The sequence below is a fragment of the Ranitomeya imitator genome, chromosome 2, assembly GCF_032444005.1.
Source record: "Ranitomeya imitator isolate aRanImi1 chromosome 2, aRanImi1.pri, whole genome shotgun sequence".
Classification (NCBI taxonomy): Eukaryota; Metazoa; Chordata; class Amphibia; order Anura; family Dendrobatidae; genus Ranitomeya; species Ranitomeya imitator.
The window spans coordinates 181,151,531-181,163,709 of record NC_091283.1 but is presented as its reverse complement, the minus strand read 5'-3'; the positions used below and the strand labels follow the sequence as shown (position 1 = coordinate 181,163,709).

Here is a 12,179-nt window from a genome sequence, read left to right as displayed (position 1 = left end):
TGCTCATCCCTCCTACAGTTTAGTATCGTGGACTGACCACGGGTGTGAATCCTTCACTTCAGAAGCCATAAAGGTGCTGCCATCTCTCCATTCCGGATAGACAGTGGGTACATTTCCCAGATGTCCTTGTCTCGCTTCATCCTACGTGTTCCTGGCTCGGGCTGGCCGGCTGGTAAGACTGATGGGGCTGTAATTGGAGCCTGTGGGCAGGTTATGTCCTTCCCGTAATTGCGTTGTTCTCTCTTTACGCGCTCAGCTGGCTTTTTAATCTGATTCCGTGTACAGCTAGGCCGCCATGTCTCCCCTACACCACCAACCTAATTGTACACCGTTCCTCCTTAATCTCAGGACAAACGCTTATTAAGGTCGGGGAGACGCAGAAACGTCTGGGGATCGCAGAACGAGACTTCATTCACTCGTCATCTATCAACTTCCTGACTCCTCTGCGCAACTTTCTGGAAGGAGATTGGAGGACCATTTCTGTAAGTTAAGCCTGTGTTGAAATTGTGTCCAAACTTTATTTTTTTTCCAGGCATGGCCTTACAGTGGTGTCCACATTTTGCCATTACTTTTCTTTCCGGCTGCTCCTCTGAGTGTTCAGCTTTATATATACTTTTTTTTTTGCCAATCCCCCTCCACGATTCCACAGTTATGGGTCTTTTTATTTACTAATATTTATGCTTTTTACAAGAGGGCGGTACTCACAAGGTAATTATTCAGACCAGCCTAAAGACCCGCCCCTGAGGAGCCTTTGAGCTGCACCTTCTCGGTAATAGGCATAAAAATTAGCACTTAATACAAAAGGCCTATATCTCTGGAAACGTATGGCGGATTTAAAGAAAAAAAACCAAACTTGTAAATCTGGCAACAGAAAAAGTAAAAGGGCAAAAATTGTCATCTGTTGATCTGGTGACAGGTTCTTTTTAAAGGTTTCAGAACCAGGCGAATCTGGATCATTATTAGGCCCCTACTATCTTTCTGCAGGGCGCCAGTCTTCTTATAGAGGTAGCGCCTCTCTCTGTAAACCACTTAGGTGCTGTGGCCGGGATGATCAGTTAAACAGCTGGGATTGTAGCTGACTCTGATCCTGGCCATTTCATCCAGGTAACAGTATGTTACAGCTGAAGAGGTTTCCAGTTATGGAACAAGTATTTTGCTGCCTGGCTTTTAACCCTCTAGTTGCCCAGTTTTCTGTCTGTAGGTACACCCCCTATTGGCAGATGGAATGGTGGCACCCCATTGTCCTAAGTCATACATTTCCAGGTGGAATAATGGAGGAACAGCACGCATGTAATTATTTGTTTTGTAATGTATAGTCACGTGTGTCTGTTTCTGTTTTCCAGAAAGAAAGGAGAATCCTACAGAACCGCCGCTTGGACCTCGATGCTTGCAAAGCTCGACTGAAAAAAGCCAAAGCAGCAGAGGCAAAAGCCACGGTAATGTCCTGTCCGATAACCCTGTCGCTACGCGCAGGGGGTGGGTGCATGCATTTGGTGTGTAAAGGGGCCATCTTTCCATATACTTCTCCTTGTTTACATGTTTTTTCATTTTCACAACCATTTTCTTTTCTAGAGATTTAGAGTTGAAATCAAGTTCTCTCCTATCCAATGAATAGGGAATAGCTTGCTGATCGCTAGGGCCAAGCACTGGGATCCCCAGTGATCCCGAGATCAGGGCTGTGAATCCACAGACGTGGCTCTGTGGCAGCGTTGCACCTGCTTGGCCTCTGCTCCATTCATTGTCTATGGGACTGACGGAAAAAGGCGAGAACTGCATTCCCTGGCAGGCCCATTAATAACTAACGGATCGGAGATGGGGCTCGTGCACCTCTTCTCCATTTAGGACAAGCTTGCAGAACCCCATTCTCGGAGTTCCAGAACCATGATTTTAGGATCTCTGGGGTCACAGCATTCGACTCCCAGCGATCAGCATGTTATCCCCTAATCTTTAGTTAGGGATAACTTGATTTTTTGGGAATAAGCCTTGAAGGGGCTTTTAGTAAGATATTGGTGATGAGTGTGCTTTCATTATCCGTGCAGTATAACCTGCACCGACTCATTACTGCCATCTCATTGGATGATAATTGCAGATCTGGTCATATCGCCATCTTTATACTACTTTTTGGGGTGCATTGTTTGGCTGCTATTAACGTCCTCCCTTCTTCCGTTCTGTTTGACCCTCTCACTAACCTTGTGGTGTTTTTGTTTTTTTGTTTCTGTTGTGTTTTTTTTTTTTTTTTTTCTTATTGTGATTTGCTCAGCTCGAGGGCGATGTGAGTATTTGTTGCTGAGGTCCTTGCTGTGACTTCCTCTATTTGCTTCTTTCCGTTCATCTGTAAACCTTTTATTTTTCCACTGTCCTTGTGATGGATGTAGTCGGAGTGTTTGTAGGATACGGTGGGGCCGGCGTGCGTTAGTGAAATCATAGAGGGGTAGTGGAGAGGGTTCCTCTTCTGTTTGCCAAAGTGGAAAACCACTAGTAGGCAGTGGCTCTCACGGACTCAGCTCATCTGAGTTCTCTTTACCTGCATTAGTTGATGGCTCACAATCTGAGCTCTGCTACATCTATCTGGGTGCACACAATATACCATCTAGCCATTTCAGGATTGGCCAACACTGCTAGAATTTTGACCGTCCTGCCCTAATTGCATGTATGCAGTGTGATGCAGTTTTGTGGGTTTAAACGCAGATGTAGCAGAGCTGAATGAGTTGCCAAATGGTTATTTTAGGTTTTGCAGCCAGTGCGTTAAGTTATTACACAGCGGTGCAATAAAACTCTGCTGTACTGCATTGATTGACTTGGCACTGCTACATCTGTTGCATACCATTTTTTTTTTTTTTCTTTTTTTATACTATGCACTATTTCTATCATTTGATACCATACGTATAACCCCATTTCCCACTGCTAAGTGCTGCATGGTCCATCCAGACACTATTTTAAAGGTGATTTCCGGGCACACAGAATATTAAAGCATTGTAAAGAAAATGAAGAAACTTTATAATTTACTTGCGCTTATTAAAATTCTGCGCTGTAACGTATCCATTCAGAGCACAGAGCAGAGATTTCCTGTCTGTGCTTTGTACGGCTCAGCTAGCAGCTCCGCAGTGTGTTCTGAACGGTGATGTCAGGCGGCATGGTGTGTGATGCTCTGCAAGTTTACAGTGACTGGGGATGTGCACAAGGAAGAAGGGAGAGGACATACACATTGGACGCTCCATATAGACCAATAAATATTATCAACTTGTGACTTTGGCCAAAGGGGATTGTGCTGGTTATTCCAGACTGCTTGATTACATTATAGTAAATTAATACATTTATATGACAAACTGTTGCCCTGCAGTACACTGATGCTGTGTGATGACGGGGTCTGCACATGGAACATAATGTCAGTAAAATTATTGATTGCCAGAAGAGTTTTGGTGAAGTAGGAGAAACTGTATGTGCAGACATTTATCCATCTTGAGACAGTGTAAGAGTCTCAGTATGGTGCTTTGTAGATGGATTGTGTATGAATCCGCTGTGGGACAGATACAGCTCTGCCTTTTGGGAAATGTAGAGGGAAAATCTGGCAGGAAGTTCAGGATGTAAACAGTAACAAAGCACAAGTATGTATGAAGAGCAGATATATGAAAATAACAAGTAACAAAGGTTCAGGGACTTATTACAGGGACAGACAGATCCTTTTATGTTTTTTTTTTTTTATTGTTTGTGCCCGGAAAAACCCTTTTTAAGGTTTTGCCCATTATGGTGGTGGACACAGGTATCGGAATGGTTGGTAGCCGCAGTCATATTCAGGATTATAGATGCAGATGACCTTGACAATATACAGATTTGGGTCCCTATGACAACACTGAACAGCCTCATAGAGGTGGAAGTGTAATTAAGCAGCTGAATGATGAATGGAGCGATTAATGTGATGGGAATCGGTGTCAGTCTCATGGTGGGATATCTGCGGCCTCTTGTCTGTATAGTTGAGGGCAGCAGAATAACAATACTAATTGCCTCTTGTTTGTAAGAGGGTGGCATTAGTGGTGTGCTCCTGTATGGCCCTTACGGCTTGTGCGCTGTGCTCCCCCACCTCCTACCGGCTGTGACATTTCCGTCCTCCTGTGTCGTGCCTCCCTCTGCTCTTTGCATGTTGCTGGCCTCTCTGCATTGCGCTTTGAAGTTTTGTATCGCAGCTAATTAACTGGACAGGAAATATCTATATGGAAGGAGATGCCCCCGACATCGCACTATGTCCGCCTCATCCCGAACGGCTCTGTATAGTGGTCGGCGGAAGCAAATTAACAGTTCTGACTAGATTTATGTTCTGATGTGCCGGCCATAGTGTGTAACTGTGCCGCCACTCATAGCAACCACCTAAAATGTTTTTTTTTCTTTTTTTTTTTTTTTGCTCAATCTGTGGACCCTTTTTGTTCCAGCAGTCGGATAGTTGAGGGGAACTATTGGTAGAATCTAGTGGGATGTATAAATGGAGGAACTACATGACCCAGCAGCCACCCCGTCCTTCATATTCATAAAGGACATGCTCAATTTTTAATCTTCCGCGGCAATACACAAAGAACAGTTAGCCAGATATATATTGAAAACCTATGGTTACAGCCCTCTGATTCCTTATTTCTGGGGTGGGCCCTTAGTTACGCTGCTATGTGTCCCATTTACCCATCCATGTTCATTTTTTGTTTTTATGGTTTGTGTGCTTCTGTTATCACATTCATGTTCTCCCTGCATGACATGAGCTCTGTTCCCCACAGGCTTTGCCTGATTTTCAGGAGACCCGACCTCGTAATTACGTATTGTCGGCCAGTGCGTCAGCGGTAAGATCAATCGAAACCACCTTCCCCCTAATCCTCGTCAATTCCTATCCGTCCCCCCACTCTCCCCAGGATTATTAACCCTTATAGCAATGTATTATCCTAAACACCTCCCCCTTCTAACATGGTAGAACGGTGCTGATATAAGGAGAACCACCTCACTTTTCCAGGTTTAGATCCTTTTTATATATGTGATTTTGGAAGAGTCAATGTGTTTTTGATGTCTATAGCACAATATTGGAGACCTTATTTTGCGTATGACTTGTTAACTGCTGATCTCCATGATGTATCCCTGGCCTAAAGCATGGTGTGTGGTTGTTGGCCAGGAGAGCACGTCTGGATGAACATCTAAAAATGTGTCTTCATTGGGTTGGTGATGCAAATTGTGACCAGAGTTAAAATAACTTCATCCGAGACGTTATTTGTTGTTATTCTTGCCAAAATGTACCTTCAGAGGATTATGATGACCGTTATTGGTGTAAAGCTGGATTGTGTCAGGTTGGAGGAAAGTAATATGTTCTTAAAGGTGCCATTTGCCATAAATTAGTAATTATTTTACCTGGTGAAAATGCTGAACACGACCAAGTTTTTATTTTTTTATTTTTGTGCCTGCTCCTCTTCATTCCTGAGATATGGCCTCGTTTTCCCTGTGTTTTAATCAAGTCTTATTGGCCAATAGTGCATGGTCTTCGAGAAGACACCCATAGAGATTATGTCCACTTTTTTTAGGAGACAAGATTTATATACAGGAAAGAGTGGGCCATATCTTGGTAACGGAGAGGCGCAGGAAGAAAAGAAAAACTACCCCAGGTTCAGGAGAACATCAGCATTCACACCAGTTTAATAGAAATACGTTTTTATGGCAAGTAACATGTCTTCTTTTAAGAGTCCAACATTTCATCTTGGTGTCACCTGTCAGATAACTCCCATCCACAGTCACTTACGTATTTAACGGGAAGGAAAGTTGCTCTTTGAGGATATAGATGGTTATGATGGTCTCATAATAAGGTTGGCATGGATGGGTACCCCATTAGGAGAGGAGTCTACAATCTCTTGGTTGTATACAGTAAATAGTGGGATTTTTTTTGTTGTTCTTTTGTTAAGTTAGCATATCGGAGATACTATATGTCTATGATTGCCCCTTTAGGCCTTGGTTGATTGTCACATGAAGACCTTTTTTGACTATCTGGATCTGTTTGATGGACTATAGTTGGCCCTTGAAGCAGTTTTATGGCCTTGCCATGCCCAGGTGATGTCAGTTCAGCACACATGTAGGGCACTTTGCTAGGCTTTTGTTGTTGTGAACACGCTTTTTATGAATTGAGGTTGGTGTTAGGGTCCAGATGACACAAAAATAATGGCTCTCCATTGCAAAATCAGGATGGTTTGATGGGTTGGGTATTGCAGATCCCTCAAATCCCTTCTTCCCGAGTAAGAATAAGTAAATGATGACCCTCCATTGATCAATGCCCCATCTTAACCCTTCCCTTTCCTTCCCATCTGTGAACCATCACTGGCTGTTGTGTTTTGTTGAGTGCCTATGACGTATCTCCGACTCATCTCTCCTGTTACTCTGTGACTGCAGCTTTGGAGTGACGAGGTGGACAAGGTAAGCGCATCCAAGACCACGCAGGCGACTAATGTTGTGGACGATGCTAAACCAAAAAAGTGCATCGGGGTTAATACAAGGTCCTCAGAAAATACCATCACTACACAGTTCATGGAAGCCAACTCCTGACCCCGTATTGGTATAAATAGTAAATTTGTTTACTGTCCCTCTTTTAAAAAAAAAAAATTTGACTGGCTGAGACCAGGCAGATCCCAGGCAGATCCAAGTGTTGTTCTTTGAGGACAAGTTCAGAAAATTGACTGCACCTATAGGATCAATGCTTTGTCTCCCTTTCTGAAAATGTCCAGAGTTACCTAATTGTGAATTATCAACTTGTCTCATAACCCACAGTATCGCCCCGAGATCAGTGGCCCTTTAAAGGGAACCTTTCAGCAAATATGAGCCCCTAAATTGAAGTCCTAACATTATACATGATACTGGGTAATGAAATATGTACACATTTTAAATCTGTAAATAGTCATTTTCAGCTATGAAGGGGAGGAAAATAATTGTCACATGGGTGGTCCCAGGCTTGCAAACCAGCACTGTCAGCCTCCGGCACGTGTATAGTAAAGGGCGGTGTACCGGCCTCGTCTTCATTTGTGCACTGTCCATGTATTGGATGCTGCTGGATCTGGCTTGCAAACTGGGACCACGAGAGATCGGGACCACCCACACATAATTATTCCAAAATAGCTAATGCTATTTTACAACTTTAGCAACTTTTGATATGCCTTGAGAGCTTGCACAACCCCACTCCATGCAGAGCCCCAATATTACGATCACTAGTACTGTGTCCAGTTTTGGGCACCGGTGCTCATGAAGGATATAATGGAACTAGAGAGAGTACAAAGGAGGGCAACAAAATTAATAAAGGGGATGGGAGAACTACAATACCCAGATAGATTAGCGAAATTAGGATTATTTAGTCTAGAAAAAAGACTGAGGGGCGATCTAATAACCATGTATAAGTATATAAGGGGACAATACAAATATCTCGCTGAGGATCTGTTTATACCAAGGAAGGTGACGGGCACAAGGGGGCATTCTTTGCGTCTGGAGGAGAGAAGGTTTTTCCACCAACATAGAAGAGGATTCTTTACTGTTAGGGCAGCGAGAATCTGGAATTGCTTGCCTGAGGAGGTGGTGATGGTGAACTCAGTCGAGGGGTTCAAGAGAGGCCTGGATGTCTTCCTGGAGCAGAACAATATTGTATCATACAATTATTAGGTTCGGTAGAAGGACGTAGATCTGGGGATTTATTATGATGGAATATAGGCTGAACTGGATGGACAAATGTCTTTTTTCGGCCTTACTAACTATGTTACTATGGTCAGACCACTCGACAATCAATAAAATATCCTCTATCCCATGGATAAGGGATAACTTGATTTTATGGGAATAATCCTTTTAAATTATTTTAATTGAAATCCTCCAAGAAGCACAAATACTCCCAGCATAGCGTCACTATCCAACGATGCCCACGAACCAGAGGCACGAGCCACAGCCATGAGCTTCTGGCTGGTATCAGAAGTAGTCCATGGTATGGGGGCTTGTATGATATCCGTATTGGACAAACCTAATGTGTATAAAGGGGTCTCCGCTGACCTGGTGTTCACCAGTGCACTGTGTAGTGTGGACTTTCCTGAGGAGCAGGTTCAAGATGCAAAACCTACATCTCCATATCGGAAGACTTTTGATACATTTGCAATAAGAATTATTCAAGCCCCCCATTGTAAACTCAGCTTGTTAGCAAAATATACAAACGTTCTGCTGTTTGCATGAAACCAATAAAACAAGAACAACGTAAATAGCAACACAAAGATTATAACGCGTGATGTCTCCACGAATTCAACATCAATTGTGCCTTTTACTGACAACTAAAGTCTCTGAATCCCCCCACAACCACCCCCATCGTAACAAGCTTTAGTGCTTAATGGAGCATCTCTGGCTGTTATGACCTGCTGCAAATATGATGTGACGGCGGCTCTGTGATGCCTACATCTGAGCGTGATGGCGGCTCTGTGATGCCTATGTCTGAGCGTGACGGCGGCTCTGATGCCTACGTCTGAGCGTGACGGCGGCTCTGATGCCTACGTCTGAGCGTGACGGCGGCTCTGTGCTGCCTACATCTGAGCGGGACGGCGGCTCTGTGATGCCTACGTCTGAGCGTGACGGCGGCTCTGTGCTGCCTACATCTGAGCGGGACGACGGCTCTGTGATGCCTACGTCTGAGCGTGACTGCGGCTCTGAGGCTGCTTTACTTTCACCGGCCCTGGAAAAATGCAGCGTATGGATGTAAAGAAGTATTCAATCAAGTATCTGAAACTGAAAAAGCATATCTTAAAGTACTATCAAGACTTGGATCAATAGAAGTCCTGGTATATTCGGTAGTGACTGCCTCCTTCTTATCCCATCAAAGGTTTTCTATGGGGTTCAACACACGAACCCAAGAAGATTTGTGAATTGGAGGTTATTGCCCATGAGGAATGGGCTAGGATTCCTTAATCATGTGCCCAAAAGCTGGTGTCTAGCTATGGATAATATTTGCAGTACATCAGAACAGTTGCAGGTGCATTATTAAAGGGGCTGTAAACCATTAGGACAACCAGTTGTCGATTTGTTTGCTCCCATATCGGTGCTGTTCCAGCAGTGTTGGTTCCCGGGCCTCACGTGAGCCCTGCACCCAATCCGTGCTGGCATCACGAGCGCCACCAGCATGTGAGATGAGTATTTAAGGGTTCTTATTTTAACAGGGTCAAACATCTAGATTGAGAAGCGGTTGTCTTAAAGGGGTTGTCCACTAATAAGTACTAAAGATTCTCGTCATGAAGGGGGTGAATAATTCTGAGACTTCAGTAGTCAGTGTCATTTTGTGCTGAATTTAGAGAAATTATTTGTTCTATTGTGCTATTTACCTTGCTCTTGATTCGTTGGTTTATTGCAGAAAATCTATAAACTTTGATAATAAATCTAACTTGTGGAGGTGAATAATCTTGATTGCACTGTAGGTATACTAGATTTCTCTAGATATAGGAGCGGTTCAGGTTCCACTTGTTTGTTTTATGTATAATGTTTCTTGTTTTGTTGATTGCTGCTTCCCTCCCAGCATGATCCTCTGCACCGCCCGTAGGATGCACGTCCCCACCGCCGCCCGTAGGATGCACGTCCCCGTCCATAACATTGGGCCCTTACACCATGTCCAGTCATACATTCTGTTCCCCATATCACCAGGACAAATGTACTTTTTCCTATAACATGAGCTTGTCCCAAGGAGAGGCAGCCATATTAAAAAGTAACCCAAACTTACCAGCACATTAGCCCTTTAAACCGTATTGATATCCTGGAGGTGTCTGGTTACCCGTCCCTACAAGAGAGATACAGAGAATTTCTCGGCTGCCTTCCATGTGCATTCATCGGCTCTTCACCATTTGGGGATGTTCACATAAAATATTCACAGCAAATCGGCACCAAATCACGAGATTTTGGACCAGAATTGCAGATTTCCCATCCAGTTACATTTCATTACAGTATGCAGGAAAGTTTTGTGTTAAAAACTATTAGGGTATTTTTATAGGGTTACCCTTTTCAATTTCCAAGCTAATCTCATCAGCTAGTACGTTCCGGACCTCCGGCACGTCATTATATCTAGATTTTGCCATATATTTTCGATTTCTTATGAGCATTCCTCTACTTGAATATAGTAGATATCCCTATCAGTGTAGTGGAATATCTGTCCTAGTTATTCAGATGCGTCCAGGCTATTTTATGCAGATACTCCATCTATGTGACGTGCCGTTTAGGCTATAAAGCTTTGCAACCACCTTTCAAAATAAAAGTCCACCATTTAAAAAAAAAAAATGTATTTTTTAAAATATACATTTATAGGGATTAGAGCTTGGTTTCTGATACAAAGCCCCCAAATCTCTTGGATATGCAGAGATTTAATTAATAAAGTTGTAGCTGCTTGCAGACACCACTAGAGGGAGCTAACTGCATTATATGTTGTACTCCGTAATAACATTGTAGTGCCTGCAGTCACCACTAGAGGGAGCTCGCTGCATTTTGATATACACTCTGTAATAACATTCACTCGCCTATAGAGGGCGCTCACAGCCTGATTTACATTGCACTCAGTAATAACATTTTAACTGCCTGCAGTCTATACTAGAGGGAGCAAACCACATTCTGATATAGTTTGCACCCAGTAATAAAATTGTAGCTGCCTGCAGCCACCACTGGAGGGAGCTCATTGTGTTATGATACATGGTGCTTGGTAATAACATTCACTCACCACTAGAGGGATTGCCCGGCCTTCTGATATGCTACGTTCACATTTGCGTTGTGCGGGGCAGCGTCGGCGACGCAACGCACAACGCAAACAAAAACGCATGCAAAACGCATTGTTTTGTGACACATGCGTCCTTTTTTGGCATGATTTTGGACGCAAAAAAATGCAACTTGCTGCGTCCTCTGCGCCCTGACGCTTGCGCCAAAAAAGACGCATGTGTCACAAAACGCAAGACAACGCATGTCCATGCGCCCCCATGTTAAATATAGGGGCGCATGATGCATGCGTCGCCAGACGCAGCCCCGCAAAACGCTGATGTGAACGTAGCCTTACAAAAACAAAAAGATAATCAAAATGAAAAAAATACCTTACTGTAAGTGAAGGCAATAGCGCAAATAAATAACATTGGGCACTTGGTAAACACCATTACAAAACTAAAACCGTAAATGCCATCCCACCAACATCAAGGTGTAATCAAGTTCGGGATGTTAAAACCTCGCCATGTGTCAGAGTGACGATCTGTGTGAATAAGGGCTGAACAGCAGCGGGTCACAAACATGGACACACGGCTAGTGGGGAGCTTTTTAAATGTAAAATCCAGCTAAAAGGAAGGGAGGCCGCACCCTTACCTGCACTAAATGTAGAAACCTAAAACTAATTTAAAAAAAAAAAAAAAAAATGAACTAGAGTACAACATTGATGTGCATGCAAAATAGGAGCATGTTCACACTGGCCATAAAACAGACAAAACCCAAGAGCGCAAGAAAATGGGGGGGGAAAAAAAACCCTGCTGTGAGTTCTTGGTACTCAGTAATAACATTTTAACTAGAGGGACCTCACTGCATTCTGATATACTTTGCGCCCAGTAATAACATTGTAACTATCTGCAGCCTCCACTAGAGGGAGCTCACTGCATTGATACATTGTACCAGTAATAGCATTCACTCACCACTAGAGGGAGTTTACCACCTTCTGATATACTTTACACCCAGTAATAACATTGCGGCTCCCTGCACTCACCACTAGAGGGAGTTTACCACCTTCTGATATAATTTACACCCAGTAATAACATTGTAGGTCCCTGCACTCACCACTAGAGGGAGTTTACCACCTTCTGATATACTTTACACCCAGTAATAACATTGCGGCTCCCTGCACTCACCACTAGAGGGAGTTTACCACCTTCTGATATAATTTACACCCAGTAATAACATTGTAGGTCCCTGCACTCACCACTAGAGGGAGTTTACCACCTTCTGATATACTTTACACCCAGTAATAACATTGCGGCTCCCTGCACTCACCACTAGAGGGAGTTTACCACCTTCTGATATACTTTACACCCAGTAATAACATTGCAGCTCCCTGCACTCACCACTAGAGGGAGTTTACCACCTTCTGATATAATTTACACCCAGTAATAACATTGTAGGTCCCTGCACTCACCACTAGAGGGAGTTTA

The 12,179-nt window shown here is 43.5% G+C and overlaps 1 protein-coding gene across 4 annotated transcripts in view; it reads left to right on the top strand.

Annotated features, from left to right (window-relative positions):
- Positions 1-12,179, top strand: part of SH3GLB2 (SH3 domain containing GRB2 like, endophilin B2) — a 41,150-nt gene that overhangs the window by 20,853 nt on the left and 8,118 nt on the right. For 2 of the 4 annotated variants that reach the window (XM_069748174.1, XM_069748175.1), the window contains exons 4-7: positions 349-482; positions 1,344-1,436; positions 4,758-4,820; positions 6,403-6,426. In XM_069748174.1, coding sequence (XP_069604275.1) covers positions 349-482; positions 1,344-1,436; positions 4,758-4,820; positions 6,403-6,426 — 314 coding nt within the window. The remainder of the gene's footprint in view (positions 1-348; positions 483-1,343; positions 1,437-4,757; positions 4,821-6,402; positions 6,427-12,179) is intronic. The other 2 variants (XM_069748176.1, XM_069748177.1) reach the window with 1 other exon arrangement.